We start from the raw sequence: 19,462 nt of genomic DNA on the forward strand, positions 1-19,462 counted from the left end.
AAGAATATAACTACTATAATACTGCCTCCTATGTACACGAATATAACTACTATAATACTGCTCCTATGTACAAGAATATAACTACTATAATACTGCTCCTATGTACACGAATATAACTACTATAATACTGCTCCTATGTACAAGAATATAACTACTATAATACTGCCTCCTATGTACAAGAATATAACTACTATAATACTGTCTCCTATGTACAAGAATATAACTACTATATTACTGCCTCCTATGTACAATAATATAACTACTATAATACTGCTCCCATGTACAGGAATATAACTACTATAATACTGCTCCTATGTACAAGAATATAACTGCTATAATACTGCTCCTATGTACAGGAATATAACCACTATAATACTGCTCCTATGTACAAGAATATAACTACTATAATACTGCTCCCATGTACAGGAATATAACTACTATAATACTGCTCCCATGTACAGGAATATAACTACTATAATACTGCTCCTATGTACAGGAATATAACTACTATAATACTGCTCCTATGTACAGGAATATAACTACTATAATACTGCTCCTATTTACAAGAATATAACTACTATAATACTGCTCCTATGTACAAGAATATAACTACTATAATACTGCCTCCTATGTACAAGGATATAACTACTATAATACTGCCTCCTATGTACAAGAATATAACTACTATAATACTGCTCCTATGTACAAGAATATAACTACTATAATACTGCTCCTATGTACAAGAATATAACTACTATAATACTGCTCCTATGTATAAGAATATAACTACTATAATACTGTTCCTATGTACAAGAATATAACTACTATAATACTGCCCCTATGTACAAGAATATAACTACTATAATACTGCCCCTATGTACAAGAATATAACTACTATAATACTGCCTCCTATGTACAAGAATATAACTACTATAATACTGCTCCTATGTATAAGAATATAACTACTATAATACTGTTCCTATGTACAAGAATATAACTACTATAATACTGCCCCTATGTACAAGAATATAACTACTATAATACTGCCCCTATGTACAAGAATATAACTACTATAATACTGCCTCCTATGTACAAGAATATAACTACTATAATACTGCTCCTATGTACAAGAATATAACTACTATAATACTGCTCCTATGTACAAGAATATAACTACTATAATACTACCCCTATGTACAGGAATATAACTACTATAATACTGCCCCCTATGTACAAGAATACAACCACTATAATACTACCCCTATGTACAGGAATATAACTACTATAATACTGCCCCCTATGTACAAGAATATAACTACTATAATACTGCTCCTATGTATAAGAATATAACTACTATAATACTGCTGCTATATACAAGAATATAACTACTATAACACTGCTGCTATATACAAGAATATAACTACTATAATACTGCTCCTATGTATAAGAATATAACTACTATAATACTGCTCCTATCTACAAGAATATAACTACTATAATACTGCTCCTATCTACAAGAATATAACTACTATAATACTGCTGTGGTCTCACCTGGAAGAGGAGTTGCAGGATCCCGTTGATAATACACATTCTTCTGCCCATGAATATAAAGAACGGCGCGATCAGTTCAATGACGTGATTGACTAAGGTCTCAAACTGGTGGAACCACCCAGGGTTTCGGTGCATGTAGTAGGCCAGAGGGTTTGGCACTGGTTGGGTCTGCAATGAGAAAAGACAAGGCATTAAGTAAGAGTTGGCAGAGAGGTGATGCAGAAGATCCCACACCATCGCTGGCTCTGGCTGCAGCCACTTCCATCTGCTTCAATGACTGCATGACGGAGAGCGGGCTGCTGGGAAGGGGTTACATAAGGATGTGGGATTTAAGGAACTTCCAGGCTGAGAAGGCCTCATGTAATTGAAAGAGACAAAACATCTTTAAATTATTTGTAGTTGAATCAGGGAAGGATGAAACAAGAGGGAGGGAGATATGTATCGCCAAAGTATGCGGGCCAGACACTCAGCACCGTTATATATATGTGTATATACTGCATATCGGCCTTCAGGCTCCATAACACTAGAGCCGAGAAACCCCATCCAGGTATAGAAAATGGATCGGCTGTCATTTGATGGCCTCTCTGCTTTCTCTCCTCTGTGGGCTGTAGTCAGAACCAGGGAAAGAAAATGTCAGCGCTACCACAATGTCACCAGATCACCAGGGACTACACAGTGCCACTAGATCACCAGGGACTACACAATATCACAGGATCACCAGGGACTACACAATGTCACTAGATCACTAGAAACTACACAATGCCACTAGATCACCAGGGACTACACAATATCACAGGATCACCAGGGACTACACAGTGCCACTAGATCACTAGAAACTACACAATGCCACTAGATCACCAGGGACTACACAGTGCCACTAGATCACCAGGGACTACACAATATCACAGGATCACCAGGGACTACACAATGCATGCTACTAGATCACCAGGGACTACACAGTGCCACTAGATCACCAGGGACTACACAATGCCACTAGATCACTAGAAACTACACAATGCCACTAGATTACCAGGGACTACACAATGCCACTAGATTACCAGGGACTACACAATGCCACTAGATCACCAGGGACTACACAGTGCCACTAGATAACCAGGGACTACACAATATCACAGGATCACCAGGGACTACACAATGCATGCTACTAGATCACCAGGGACTACACAGTGCCACTAGATCACCAGGGACTACACAATGCCACTAGATCACTAGAAACTACACAATGCCACTAGATTACCAGGGACTACACAATGCCACTAGATAACCAGGGACTACACAATATCACAGGATCACCAGGGACTACATAATGTCACTAGATACTACACAATTCCACTAGATTACCAGGGACTACACAATGCCACTAGATTACCAGGGACTACACAATGCCACTAGATCACCAGGGACTACACAATGTCAGTAGATCACCAGGGACTACACAATGCAACTAGATCACCAGGGATTACACCATGTCACTAGATCATCAAGGACTAAACACCATGCCACTGTAGTCAGAACCAGGGAAAGAAAATGTCAGCGCTACCACAATGTCACCAGATCACCAGGGACTACACAGTGCCACTAGATCACTAGAAACTAGATCATCAAGGACTAAACATTGCCACTAGATCACCAGGAACTACATAAGTCACTGGATACTACATAAATCAACTAGATCACCAGGGACTGCACACTGTCACTAGATCACAAGGGACTACGCACTGCCACTGGATCTCCACAGGCTACACACTGCCACTAGATCACCAGGGACTACACACTACCACTGGATGACCACGGGACAAACTATCACATTGGATCCCCAAGGACTACACAATGACACTAGATTGCCAGGGCCTCAAACATGACACTTGATCCCCAGGGACTACTACACAATGGCACTAGCTCACCAGGGACTATAAAATACCAATGGACGACCAAGGACTAAACACAGCAGTGGGTCACTTAAATCTAAAACTGAGTATGCTATAAACCACAGAGGTCTCTGGAGCTGCTGCTCCCCGGCAGGATTTTGCCTGATCTGGGAGACTGGATCGGCTGTCATTTGTCATCCTCTCCGATTCCACTCCAGCATCAATCTGAAGGAAAGGAACATGCCCTGTTTGGCTTCTTGTTAAAACCATGCAAACCAAATGTAACCTCTGGGTCACCAGGGATGGTCACTAACCCCCTGGTCTCCAGGGATCGGAAGCTTCCCCCAGGAGCGGTGAACATGCCATGTCACAGATACACAGCAGAGGCTGTTCATGAAGTATTCCCGGGGACCCCCACAATGTTAGGGCGCACACTGCTGGCCCCCCCGGCTCTATGCACTAATCACATAGTGAGGGGGGGAAGCCTCTCTCTTCCTCGCTCTGTCAAATCTGCCATTGTTATTTTACGAGAAGAACTGGAAAGCATCAGCTTCTCCCCAGATCCATGGCGGGGCTCGGTCCACGCTCCCACCCCCCCTGTGGACTGGATGCTGCATCCCTCTATCCTTCCTCTGTCAGGGGAGAGGAGGATGGGTGTTCGAGGGGGCGCCAAGCTGGTGCCGGGTGGGAGCGAGAGGACACAGGGAGAGGCTGCGGTTTTGATATTTTTCCGGTTCAGCACAGTACCCTCTCAGGGGGGAAGAAACGTTCCTTCTTTTTTTCTTTTTTTTTTATGTTTAACCCTCGCCTCCCCATCAGTGCTGGAAAAGAAATCATCTTCACACATAAAACCGCCATCTGCCACGCTGCACGCTGAGGGGTTAACACCGCCACATAATTTACTAGTAAATATTGTTTTTGAAAATGAAGAAGAAAGATCTCTGGCATGTAAGGTCCTCATTAAAGTAAAGGGGGGGGGGGCGGTCTGAAGATCAAAATACAGGCCCAAAGAAAGCAGAACAGACAGGCCGTGGCTGATAGGCTCGCATTCTATTCAGACCTACATGAAGTGGAAATGCTGGGGTGATAGCGCTGGCGGATCTCTGGCTCCATTCACCAGTAATTACACGTCGGAATACCGTACAGACTACCTCCAACCCTCCGCACACAGGCTGCCCGGTGTGCCGACTACCTCATATAGGGTTACAAATAAGACCCAAATGTACAAGTACAATCCCGCAACCACGATCACGTGTTGATCCAGAAGAAGAAAACGTAAAAATTTTAAGGGAAAACCCAGCGACAACCAAGGTTCCCCTTAGTAAACGCTTGACAACTTAGCTGCTACCTAGCGGCACTGACTTTTGTCCACTCTCAAATAAGATCTCGAATTTGCTGAAGGTGTCACATAACAACGGCCCAGGGATTCATTAGGGTATCTCATTAGACGTTACTGAAAGGCGTTGTCCCAGTAAAAAATATTCTACAGTTTTCAAAGCAGCTCCTGGATCTGAACATTTTTGTAATTGTATGTAATTAAAAATGTATTATCGCCACTGAGTTATTCACGGAAATCTAGCTGTATAGCGCCACCTGCTGTTTGCTCTTTTTCTAATTTCTCTGTCCTGCTCGCCGAGACGGAAGCACATGCTCAGTTCCATCCTTCAACTGCCACCAGCTGCAGCAGAAAGGACACGCACCCTGAGAAAGGACACGTCCCCTCAGGATACATTATCAATATCCGATTGGTGGGGTTCTGACTCCCGGCAACCCCGCCGATCAGTTCGTCCTAGGCCGGTGGGGTCTTGTTCATTGGTCAAATAGCCTAATAAATGGGGCTGAGCTGCAATACCAATACCCCCGAAATGTGAGCTAATTGATGGCAGTTTCAGAAGACGGACCTTTACCGATCATCCGAATAAACTTCACAAGACAATCCCTCTAAGTGTATACGGAGGAATAATCATTTTTAACTGAATTACTACCTAACAATAATGCGGTATATACCAATCCTGCCTGGTATTACCCATCAATGACTTTAGAAGGGGTCCAGACTGGTTGTGCTGTATACCGCCACCCAGTGGTCATAACTAATATTGTCTGAAATTAGCCTATTACTCATAATAAACAAATATCGGCACAAATATATTTTAGATACCTTCCGAGGAAGCAACAAAACCGTGAACGCCATACACTTATCGAATCGTCAGTTATTATCCAATACGGGTTTTATTGCACCACTGTGCGCTTTAACGGGTTAAGTGTTTATTGCAGAGGTTAACAGGGGAAGCAATACTAGAGAACAACATGTGAAATGGCGGTAGGAAGCCTGCAGAACGGATCATGAGGAGGCTAAGGGCGCTCGCTGTGTGTGTGTTCCCAGCACAATGCCTTCCATATGTGCGTACAACCCAAGAAAAGGCTCACCTCCAATTCCCAGGTGGAAACCCCATAATGTCTCTCCCCTGAGCTTTGGGATTACACCCTGACCCCCAGGCCTCATGACTAAGTCCCACCTGCTTAGTGCACATGCAACATCAGCGGGGTTTTCTGGACTCACATTATCATTAATGTGTTATCATTCTGCATATCACAATATTAACGAGCCCGGAGACTGACCACACACTTCACATGAGCCAACTCCTCACAGATTAGCACTGCTAATCTCACCTCTTGTCTAAATACAGCAGCCTCCCCCAGAAGGGTAGACCCTCAGCAGCAGAGTGAGGGGCCACATATGCTGAGATAACTCCCAAAAAGACTATTTTCCCTTCACTACGACTTATATAACGTGTCTGGCTGAGCTGTGTCATATCAAGAAAGGCGGCTTTAAAACTACCATAATACTGCTTGTTTGTACAAGAATATAACTACTATAATACTGCTCCTAAGTACAAAAATATAACTACTATAATACTGCTCATATGTACAAGAATATAACTACTATAATACTGCTCCTATGTACAAGAATATAACTACTATAATACTGCTCCTATGTACAAGAATATAACTACTATAATACTGCCTCCTATGTACAAGAATATAACTACTATAATACTGCTCCTATGTACAGGAATATAACTGCTATAATACTACTCCTATGTACAAGAATATAACTACTATAATACTGCTCCTAAGTACAAAAATATAACTACTATAATACTGCTCCTATGTACAAAAATATAACTACTATAATACTGCTCCTATGTACAAGAATATAACTACTATAATACTGCTCCTATGTACAGGAATATAACTACTATAATACTGCTCCTATGTACAAGAAGATAACTACTATAATACTGCTCCTATGTACAAGAATATAACTACTATAATACTGCTCCTAAGTACAAAAATATAACTACTATAATACTGCTCCTATGTACAAGAATATAACTACTATAATACTGCTCCTATGTACAAGAATATAACTGCTATAATACTGCTATGTACAAGAATATAACTACTATAATACTGCTCCTATGTACTAGAATATAACTACTATAATACTGCTCCTATGTACAAGAATATAACTACTATAATACTGCTCCTATGTACTAGAATATAACTACTATAATACTGCTCCTATGTACAAGAATATAACTACTATAATACTACTCCTATGTACAAGAATATAACTACTATAATACTACTCCTATGTACAAGAATATAACTACTATAATACTGCTCCTATGTACAAGAATATAACTACTATAATACTGCCTCCTATGTACAGGAATATAACTACTATAATACTGCCACCTAAGTACAAGAATATAACTACTATAATACTGCCTCCTATGTACAAGAATATAACTACTATAATACTGCTCCTATGTACAAGAATATAACTACTATAATACTGCTCCTATGTACAAGAATATAACTACTATAATACTGCTCCTATGTACAGGAATATAACTACTATAATACTGCCTCCTATGTACAAGAATATAACTACTATAATACTACTCCTATGTACAAGAATATAACTCCTATAATACTGCTCCTATGTACAAAAATATTACTACTATAATACTGCTCCTATGTACAAGAATATAACTACTATAATACTGCTCCTATGTACAAGAATATAACTGCTATAATACTGCTCCTATGTACAAAAATATTACTACTATAATACTGCTCCTATGTACAGGAATATAACTACTATAATACTGCTCCTATGTACAAGAATATAACTACTATAATACTGCTCCTATGTACAGGAATATAACTACTATAATACTGCCTCCTATGTACAAGAATATAACTACTATAATACTACTCCTATGTACAAGAATATAACTACTATAATACTGCTCCTATGTACAAAAATATTACTACTATAATACTGCTCCTATGTACAGGAATATAACTACTATAATACTGCTCCTATGTAGAAGAATATAACTACTATAACGCTGCTCCTATGTACAGGAATATAACTACTATAATACTGCCTCCTATGTACAAGAATATAACTACTATAATACTGCTCCTATGTACAAGAATATAACTACTATAATACTGCTCCTATGTACAAGAATATAACTGCTATAATACTGCTCCTATGTACAGGAATATAACTACTATAATACTGCTCCTATGTAGAAGAATATAACTACTATAATACTACTCCTATGTACAAGAATATAACTACTATAATACTGCCTCCTATGTACAAGAATATAACTACTATAATACTGCCTCCTATGTACAAGAATATAACTACTATAATACTGCTCCTATGTACAGGAATAGAACTACTATAATACTGCTCCTATGTACAAGAATATAACTACTATAATACTGCTCCTATGTACAAGAATATAACTACTATAATACTGCTCCTATGTACAAGAATATAACTAGTATAATACTGCCTCCTGTGTAGAAGAATATAACTGCTATAATCTTGCCCGTTCTGTGGGGGACGCCTCTTCTGGTGATGAGTGAGGCCTGACATCTTCATCCTCATCTATCAGACACAAAAGTCTCCTCCAACTGCTGAGCTGAGCGCCAAGCCATGGAGTTGTGTTTGATTGGGGGCCAGAGAAACCGCAGTCTGCTGGCAGGTCACCGCCAGCATCAGCCCCACGCTGAGAAATGCATTTCAGATGGGAAGTTCTGATGCTTGTTATATGGCGGTATATGAAAACACATCAAACTAAATCTGTCAGGAGATAACCACTCGTGGCAGCGGTTACAGTGCCCATAGGGGTTGTCATATGGATCTGCCTAACACAGTCTGATATGCCTGTTCAGGTCTCTGGACAGTAGGATGACCGCTCCTAGGGCCACTGTCATAGCATGCATTAGTGATTTCCTACATGTCTTGTGTGTCAGTTTTTACTGCAATTCAGGAATTCTATTCAAGGAAGGACAATAAAGCTAAACAGTGCTATAGGTGTTGTACAATACAAAAACTTCTTAAAAGGGTATATCCCTTCTCATATCAGAAGGATGTGCCATCACTTTATGATAGGTAGAGACCTCACCTACAAACCTCCGGCACCGGTATTCTACTCGTGAACCAGGAAGCATCAGGATGAACAATCTAATGAAAAGGGAGAATATTTGTGCCAAATTACTGGTATCAATGAATGCAGTCTATACGGGCTCAGAAGTTATGGAGCCCGGAGATGAGTCCCAGGACTGATCCGGCACCAATCGTAATCTTCTGACATAACTCCCATCATCTAGTCCCCACCATGAAACCGTGCTGTCAGCCATCGGTTACTGGGAAAGCTGGGTGAGGGGATGGGTTATTGCCTAGTCATACAATGATACGTCCCCTCACCGATATACCACTGCATAGTCAGGCACACTTACCATTTAGGGGCCAAGGAAAGCTGGGTGACATGGACTGTAATTCCACCCAGCTTTCCCAGTTTTCAGAACTACAATCTGCCTAATTAATCAGTGATCTATGCCTCATTTCATAGTTACGAATTCCTGCCATTCAGGACCCATGGAAAGCCGGATGACAACCCTGTAATTCAAATCCAGCTTTCTCTGATTACAGAATAATAAATCTGCCGAGTTATGCAGGAACACGTCCCACACTGCAGTCAGGCAGATTTACATGCAGGAGTCATGGAAAGCTTGGTTCCATCCCCTGAAATCCAAACCTTATTGGTTCCCACCCAGCTTTCCCAGATTAAAGGGAACTGTCACCGGAATTTTGTGTATAGAGCTGAGCATATGGGTTGCTAGATGGCCGCTAGCACATCCGCAATACCCAGTCCCCATAGCTCTGTGTGCTTTTATTGTGTAAAAAATACGATTTTATACGTATGCAAATTAACCTGAGATGAGTCCTGACTCATCTCACGTACAGGACTCATCTCAGGTTAATTTGCATATGGATCAAATAGGTTTTTTTACACAATAAAAGCACACAGAGCTATGGGGACTGGGTATTGCGGATGTGCTAGCGGCCATCTAGCAACCCATATGCTCAGCTCTATACACAAAATTCCGGTGACAGTTCCCTGTAGCCACCACTCCATAACTTTGCTATTCAGGTGCTATGGAAAGCTGGGTGACATCGCCAGTAACACCAGATTCTACCCAGCTTTTCCGGACTCCAGAATGACAAATCTGCCTAATTATATAGTGATACAACCTCCTCCCCATAACTTAGGTAGATTGACCACTCAGGAGCCATGGAAAGCTGGATGACATCTCTTGTAACATCAGTTACCACCCAGCTTTTCCATGCTCCAGAACAATAAATCTGCTGCGTTATACACCTATACATCCCCCATTGCATAGTCAGGTAGACTTACTACTCAGGAGCCATGGAAAGCTGGGTGACTTCACCTGTAATTTCCGTTTCCACTCAGCTTTCTCAGAATCCAGAATGATAAATCTGCCTAATTGATCAGGGATACGCTCTCCTCCCATAACTTAGGTGGATTTACCATTCAGGAGCTGTGGAAAGCTGGGTGACAGCCCCTATAAGATTACTTTTTTCACCCAGCTTTTCCAGAATCCAGAACGACAAATCTGCCTAATTATTCAGCGATACAGCCTCCTCTCATTGCGCAGTCAGGTAGATTTACCACTCAGGAGCCGTGGAAAGCTGGGTGACATCTCCTGTAATATCAGCTGTTTCAAACCCTAAAGAACAGAATGGATTTTATAATGAGGGGGAAGGACTCCATAACCTTTTATATACATTTTAGGGGGGTAACAGAGTTTTAGGGTTACCCGAAACGCATCGGGACTGGTTACACCCCATAAAATACACCCAGCGCGGAGGTGCGGGGCTTTGAAATCTTGCTGGCGGATGAGGCGGGACGTCGGACCTGGTTTTATAGCCTGGCTGCATCCAGCTCTAATGAAGGCTTCACAGCAGCGCTCCTGAAGGAAGCTGAGTAACGAAAACCAGAAATCTGATTACTTTTTTTTTTTTCTTATTTTCACCCAAATCTTTAAATTCTAGCTGCGGCGCAGTTGTCAGACCTTGCATACTACCCCCGGCCAGGAAGATGTTAATACAAAGTGTTTTACTGTACAGGGTGACATTTAAGTAAAGGTGCTCATGTGATATTTGGGGGGGGAGGTAACCCCACCCCAGCGCCCGTCCTATGCGGCTGATGCTGTAGAACTGGCACCAGTCTGAACCACAAGTGACCATTAAAATAAACATCCCCGGGCGGCGCTGACAGCCAGTCTCCAGGAGCTGGGGGGGCGGGGGGTACCGCCATACCGTTCACTATTAACCTGACTACTTGTAACAAATCCTCCTCCCGCACCACCCCATCGCCCAGGCTCAATGAGACCAGTGTCCTGTGTGAAGGCGTAGACTGATCCCCCGAGGGCTGCGGCCTGTTTACCCCTCATCCATCGCTGTGCAAACACTACCGAGAGCAAGCGCCAGCTCTCCGCTGTTAAAGGGGCGCCGCTGTGATCATTAGGATTTAGTGGGGTGCACTTTAAGAGCTTAATGTTTTTCCCCTTAAAATCTGCATCTGAGCCTTTCGTGTATACCGCCATATAGGTGATGTATACAGCGCCATATGTCGTCTATATTGCGGGGTGTAAGTCTTTGTGCAGTGTCTGCTGCCGTTTCCTGTTGAAAAAAAAACGTATGCCGACATATAGCGGGGCCAGGAGGACACTGTTTCGGCCTTGGTCAGGTACATGGAGCCCTATCTGGTGGCCTGAACGCCGGGTGCGCAGGACCTCATGGCAGGTGACATGGGAGTAAACGGGGAACTTTGTGTTTTCAGTCTCAAAGGAACAGCCGTATATAAAACTCTGACTGAAACATGCTATGTGTGCCGCTATATAGCCGCATGGACGCTCCCTTGGCCTCTATCGGGGTGAATGTGGGTCTATATGGGGACGCTTAGATAGGTTGGCCCATCTGGGACATTGATGGCATATCCCCAGGACAGGGTCAGACAGGAGCAGTTCCCAAAGGTGGGACCCAAACCTATCTGGGGGCCTCTGAAGTGAAGGGGAGCACACTGCGCATGCGCCGCCACCTCTCTGTTCATCTCTCAGGGAGTTCATAAAATCGCTGAGAGAGTGCGCTTGGCTATTTAATTTGTACACTTCCAGCAGGAATAATAGAGGAACGGCGACATATAGTTCTAAGAATAGATGCTCCATGAGGAATGCAAGTAGTCACCAAACCAGACATGTCAGGAGAGGGGACGTGCCTGGAGCGTTCCCCGCCAAGGCCTCCGTGCCACTGGGATGAGTCTAAGCCGCACTTCCCCTTTAAGAAGGATGCACCATGAAGTACGTCTCACATAGCCTATACAGACCCCCGGTCTGCCCATGTACAATGGACCCTTGCAAGGATTTTGAACCCTCCGACGACTTTGTTTACTTCGCTAATAGAGCTCTGGCGCTGACCCAGTTAACCCCTGACGCACTGTATATTCTAGGTCTCTCTGGTATCATCCCCTCCAGGGTCGCTCTTAGTACCTGCTTCACTGGACGCCTTGTCTGCTATGTCAGATCTGGATGAAGGCCAGGAGAAGGGAGCGGCGAGGGGGGGGGGGGGGGGTTAGATATTCGGCATACAGTATATTTCCTTTAGAAATTCCATGTCAAAAATGTAACTTAACAAGTCCCAGGCTCCAGATTCAATAAATCAACCCGATTGGGCAACGGTAGCCAATGTCTCCGCTGCCGCCGGTAAAGTCGCAGTGCGGCGCGCACAACAAAGGGCTCGTTCTCTATGGACGCGGCCTGGCACCAGGACAGGCGGCTTTCAGCACCTCCCCACCTCAGCGTCAACGGTTCCTGAACCTGCGGAGCTAACACTTCGAGGAGGCTGCGGGGAAAATCAGCACCTCCCTCCACGTCAACCGGTTACCTGAAATCATTAACTACCTAGCTTCACAGACTCTGCATGAACCAGGAAGCCCAGGATGTACAGCTCAGAGATTTGGGGAATAAAATTCCTTTAAAAAATAATGCTGTGCCTCTGGCCCCTGGAGACACTGTCACCTGGTTTGGGGCCACCAAACCACCATCATGCTGTTTTGCATACGGATGCGAAAAGATATACGGTCATGTGCATGAGGACTTATAAGGGGTGCAGAGGTAGCAGGTAAACTCTACCTTGGTGTCTAAGGGGGGCCCACGTCACAAAATTCCCCAAAAAACATAATGCTGCGTCTGTGGCGCTGACCAAAAGGGGCCCCTGGAAACACTCTGTCACCGGGTTTGGGGGCCGCCAAACCCCCATCATGCCATTTTGCATGGAGATTAGGGTCCCAAACCTGCCCATAGCAAACCCATCCCTCAAAGCCATGTAAATGCAAATCGGTCACACCCGGAGAAGAGTCCGCAGCAGTACAGGCGCATGCACCCGGGGGCGATGAAGCTGAGGATACACAGTGCATGCACAGCAGGGTGCAGGAGTCCCGGACTCTTCTCCGGGTGTGACCGATTTGCATTTACATGGCTTTGCGGGATGGGTTTGCTATGGGCAGGTTTGGGACCCTAATCCCTATGCAAAATGGCATGATGGGGGTTTGGCGGCCCCCAAACCCGGTGACAGAGTCTCATTACAGAGTGTTTCCAGGGGCCCCTTTTGGTCAGCGCCACAGGCGCAGCATTATTTTTTGGGGGGGAATTTTGGATGTGGCAGAGGGGTCTTTGGGCCCCCCGTAGACATCAAGGCAGAGTTTACCTGCTACCTCTGCACCCCTTATTAGGCCTCATGCATCTGATCCAAATTTTTCAATTGGGGCCTCAAAAAATACATAAATAAATGCAGACGGCACAGTACATTTTATGTCTGCGTCCGTATGTCCATCCCCGTTCTGCGGACAATGATACACATTTTTTACAATGGAAGCCGTGGAAACTGCGGCATGCACACGGGCAGTATCCGTATTTTGCGGATCTAAGGTTTGAGGACTGCAAAATACATGTGGTCATGTGCATGAGGGCCCCCCTTTCCTGGTGAAAAAGCAGGTGCGACCGATGCACTTCTACAAGGGTTAGTGGCCCTTTAAGTTCGGACGCTGGTTTGTACAAGATGTCGCAAGGCGGGCAACGATGGGTTAACAACCCTCGTCATCGTCGCGGCAATTTCGCAGATGCCATAACAAACGCAAGGTAAACAAATAAACGCGCCCGCTGCTAAACAGATGTTTTCCGTCTGTTTCCTATACCTCACCGGGAGGGACGTATAGGTTCAGTCCCGTCGGCGTCCTGTAGAGGGCAGCCTTGTGCTCCGCTGCGTCACATCAACGTGTGAGGACACCCCCATCCCGCACGGCCGCCCCTTTAAATTTTTATATTTTTTTCCTGGAGAGAAGTGCGTCACGCCTCGGGATGATGGAATATTACATATATGGAAAGTTGACGGATTTCTCCTTTTCTAGAGGTCTCTGATTAAATCAGCCGTCGCTAATTGGTACGAATGACGCGAGACCCTCGCAGACAATGGCTAAGAGGGAGACCTCCGCGTGGTCGGGTTCAGAGGTCAAGACGAATTACCGGAGATCCCCCCGTTAATAACTCTGCCGAAAACATGAGCTCCATCTGCAATGCTACAGACAGCGCCGCGCGGAGGGAGTACAATCAGTCTTAAAGGGAAAGTAACCGGAAAAATTCACAATCCTCAAAAAGTTTTATGGCATTTTCCAAAATCCATAGAAACCCCCCAAAAACACCACAAACGCTTTATAAAACACCAGGAGGAATCCGGCGGTCGATGTGCTGGTGGACCAGAACGTATTTTCATTCCGTTTCCGTTCCGGTTTTTTTGGGGGGACCGTAAACGGAACCATTCATTTCAATGGGTCCGCAAAAAAAAAAAACGTAAGGTGCTCCGTGTGCATTCCGTTTCCGCATTTCCGTTCCGCAAAACAATAGAACATGTCCTATTGTTGTCCGCATTTCGGGCAAGGATAGGACTGTTCTATTAGGGGCCGGCTGTTCCGTTCCGCAAAATACGAAAATGCACACGGGCGTCGTCCGTATTTTTTGCGGATCCGTAAAAGACATACGGTCGTGTGCAAGAGGCCTAAAATGTGATGCTGGAAGGCTTAGATACATCACCTCTGTGGTCCACTGTCCCAGGAGGTGATACATCAGATCAGCAGACAGTATCACACGTGACAGGCTTAGATACATGGGCTCACCAGGCAGTATCACACACACTAGAGGATTAGATACACTGAGACAGTATCACGTACTGTATAACAGAATCAGATACAGTGGCTCAATAGACTATCACACGAGGTAGATTTAGATACAATGTATTACATATGATTGGTTTAGATACACTGAGACAGTACCACATGGCAGGATATACAATGCCTCAGAAGGCAGTGTATTTACACAGACAGTATCACATGTGTGGTTTAGGCTTGGATACATCAGCTCAGCAGACAGTATCACACATGTAAGGCTTGGATACATCAGCTCAGCAGACAGTATCACACATGTAAGGCTTAGATACAGCGGCTCAGCAGACAGTATCACACATGTAAGGCTTAGATACAGCGGCTCAGCAGACAGTATCACACAGGTTTAAACACATATAGTATGCTTAGATACAGTGCCTCAATAGACAGTATTAAACAAGGCAGATTAGATACAATGGGATTGGCTTAGGTACACAGACAGTACCACACAGCAGGATTCCTATATGCTAATAGACAGTATCGCACAAAGTGTGTTTAGATACAGTGGCACAGAAGGCAGAAAACATGATAGACTTAGATACACAGATAGTATCACATGACAGGATTTATATACACCAGGAGACAGTATCACATATAGTATGCTTAGATACAGTGGCTCATCAGATCGTATCACACATGATAAACCTCAATGCAGCACAGTATCACAAATGTAAAGCTTAGATACACCGAGCAAGTATCACACAATACAGGATCTTTATACACCAGGAGACAGTGTCACATATAGTATGCTTAGATACATTGGCTCAACAGACATTATCACACAGGTGAGGCTTAGATACCGTGGCATAGTATCACACGTGACAGGATTTATATACAACGGCAGAAAGTATCACATATAGTATGCTTAGATACATTGGCTCAGTAGACCGTATCACACATAAGAATTTAATACAGCAGCTAAACAAACAGTATCAGGCATGCTAGGCTTGGATACACCGAGCCAGTATCACACAAAACAGGATTTAGGCCTAGTTCACACGAATGTATGGCTTTTATAGTTTTTTGCGGTCCGTTTTTCACGGATCCGTTGTTCCGTTTTTGAGTTCCGTTGTGTTTCCGTTTTTCCGTATGCCATGTACAGTATACAGTAATTACAGAGAAAAAAGTGGGCTGGGCATAACATTTTCAATAGATGGTTCAGAAAAAACTAAACGGATACGGAAGACATACGGATGCATTTCTGTATGTGTTCCATTTTTTTTGTGGACCCATTGACTTGAATGGAGCCACGGAACGTGATTTGTGGCCAAATATAGGAAATGTTCTATCTTTCAACGGAACGGAAAAACGGAAATACGGAAACGGAATGCATACAGAGTACATTCCGTTTTTTTTTGCGGAACCATTGAAATGAATGGTTCCGTATACGGACCGTATACGGAACACAAAAAAACGGCCCGTACGCTCAAAAAAAAAAAACTTTCGTGTGAACTAGGCCTTATATACACCTGGAGACATGAAGTATGATTAGATACAGTGGCTTAATAGACCGTATCACACATGTGAGGCTTAGATACAGTGGCAAAGTATCACACTGTGCAGGATTTATATACATCAGGAGACAGTATCACATACAGTATGCTTAGATACAGTGGCTTATTAGACCGTATCACACATACTCATAATCATATCATAGGCTTAGATACATCGAGACAGTATCACACAAGACAGAATTAAGATACACCAGGAGACAGTGTACTATGGCTCATCAGGCAGTATCACAGATGAGAGGCTTAGATACACGAGCTTAGCTGCACGAAGGCAGGACAGTGCCCCTTCTTTCCCTAATGATCCCACACAATAACGTATATGGAGCTTGTGTTTCCAATGTGAACGGGCGCAGAGGTCTACGAGCTGGTAATGAAGTGGTTAATCTGGTATGGGACACAGCGGTCACAAGTGTCCTCACTGCCAAATAATCTTCCACCAAGAGCCATTTAGTTTTAAGAGGCTGTCTGGTCCTGCGCAGGCCGGGTCCTCCTGCTGGGTTAAAGGACCTCAGCGCCTGTAAGGAGCGCGGCGCAGACTGGACGGAGTCTGGAGGAGCCGGGGAGGAGGAAAACCCGGAACTACATGTAAGGATGTAGCAGGGCTGAGACTGTGAGATGTAGCAGAGCTTAGTAACTATACAGCTGTAGATGTGAATATCCCTGGTCAGGAACAAACTGCAGCAATGAACTCCCTGGAATGATTTATACTGTACTAGCGCTAGAACTAGGGTTGTTTCAATACCAAAATTTTGATACCATAAAAAAGTATTGCGATACTCGATACCACGCAAAAAAAAAAAAGAAACGGCCAAAAAAAGCCGCGTGCATTCCGCATTTTATGGAACGTCCGGCCCATAATCGAACAGTCCAATCCTATTTTTTAGGGAGACAAGGTGACAAAAAAAAAAAAGGGCGATTCGCGCAGTTTTTCTTTTCTTTTTTTTTTCTTTTACGGCGTTCACCGCATAGGAGATATTTTTTTTATATTTTAATAGTTTGGACTTTTTGGACGTGGTGATGTGTAATATTTTATTTGTTTATATATTTTATATGTAAAATTGGGAAAGGGGGCGATTTATACCTAATATTTTAAAGTTTTTTTTTTATTTTTTACTTTTTATTTAATAACTATTTCCCCCCTCAGGGGCCAGAACCTGGGATCTTTTCAACCCTTGTCCTATTCACCCTGATAGATCTCTATTAGGGTGAACAGGACTTCACACTCTCCCTGCTGCCCTGTGTATAGTACACACATCAGCAGGGAGGTTACCATGGCAGCCAGGGCTTCAGTAGCGTCCTGGCTGCCATGGTAACCGATCAGATTACACTGCTGGGGCTCAGATCAGAAGCTGCCACTGCCACCAATGAGAGGAGTGGAGGGGACTCTGTGGCCACTGCCACCAATGAGAGGAGTGGAGGGGACTCTGTGGCCACTGCGACCAATGTTTTAAAAACTGTGAAGCGGAGAGGCGCATTGCGCCACCAATGATAATTCACATTTAATATACAAATACAGCCGGTAGCAGAAACACATTGCCGGCACCCTGCCTCTGACAGGGCGCTGAGATCAGCGGCAGTTAACCCCTCAGTTGCGGCACCTGAGGGGTTAATTGCCACGAATTGTAGCGCCCTGTCAGAGGCAGGGTGCCGGCAATGTGTTTCTGCCGCCTGTATCTGTAATGTATTAAACGTTAGTTATCATTGGTGGCACAGTGCGCCCCCCCCCCTTCACAGTATTAAAGGGAACCTGTCACCGGGATTTTGGGTAGTATCGATAAAAGGCAAATCCTGGTATCGTATACCGGGCTAAAAGTATCAATTGAGTATCGAAAGTTTGATACCCGAAACAACCCTGGCTAGAACAGTGGTGCATAAACATTAGTAGGAACAGTCTATATCAAATGGCAAGGGAACTTGACCACACTGACTGGTGGCCGAGACTGGCGGCTGTGGCTGAGACTGCTGCCACTGACTGGTGGCCGAGACTGGAGACTGCTCGCCTTGATCGCCTGGTATTACACTTTTTGTGATGTAAGGTGATTAAAAAAAAATGGCGTTTTTGGCACATTTTTTATTTTATTTCTTTACGGCATTCACCAGACAGGTTGCATCACATATTATTCTTATAGAGCAGGTTGTTACGGACACAGCGATGCCTAATATGTGCATTTTTATTTTATTTTAGGGTACTTTCACACTTGCGTTAAAGTTTTCCGGTATTGAGTTCCGTCCTAGGGGCTCAACACCAGAGAAAAACGGATGGGTTTTATACTAATGCATTCTGAATGGAGAGCAATCCGTTCAGGATGTCTTCAGTTCAGTCACTCTCACGGTATTTGGTTTCTCTGGCCAAAATAGCGGCACACTTGCCGGAATGCCGGATCTGGCATTCATTTCCATTAAAATGTATTAATGCTGGATCCGATACCAAGTGTTCCAGAAAACCGGACCCGTTTTCCCGATTTGCGCATGCGCAGACCTTTAAAAATGTGAAAAAATAAATACCGGATCTGTTTTTCCGGATGACACTGCATCTGGATCCGGAAACAAATGCTATCTGTTAGCATACGGATTTCCGGCGACAGAACTGCCTGCTAGAATCCAACAACGCAAGTGTGAAAGTAGCCTTAGTTTGCACAATAAAAGCATTTTTGAAGAAATAAAATCATGTTTTTGTGTTTCCATTTTCTGAAAGCCATATTTTTTTTTTTGCGGCGATTGTCTTAGGTAGGGTATCATTTTTTGCGGGATGAGATGACGGTTTGATTGATACCATTATGGGGCACATATGACTATTTGATTGCTTGGTATTACACTTTTTGTGATGTAAGATGATAAA

At 43.7% G+C, this 19,462-nt stretch overlaps 1 protein-coding gene across 2 annotated transcripts in view; it reads right to left on the minus strand.

Moving 5' to 3' along the window:
* The window catches only part of LMF1 (lipase maturation factor 1), a 199,022-nt gene that overhangs the window by 66,055 nt on the left and 113,505 nt on the right, over positions 1-19,462 (minus strand). For both annotated transcript variants that reach the window (XM_044303094.1, XM_044303095.1), the window contains exon 6: positions 1,552-1,719. In XM_044303094.1, the coding sequence (XP_044159029.1) occupies positions 1,552-1,719 (168 nt within the window). The remainder of the gene's footprint in view (positions 1-1,551; positions 1,720-19,462) is intronic.

The sequence above is a fragment of the Bufo gargarizans genome, chromosome 8, assembly GCF_014858855.1.
Source record: "Bufo gargarizans isolate SCDJY-AF-19 chromosome 8, ASM1485885v1, whole genome shotgun sequence".
Taxonomy (NCBI): Eukaryota; Metazoa; Chordata; class Amphibia; order Anura; family Bufonidae; genus Bufo; species Bufo gargarizans.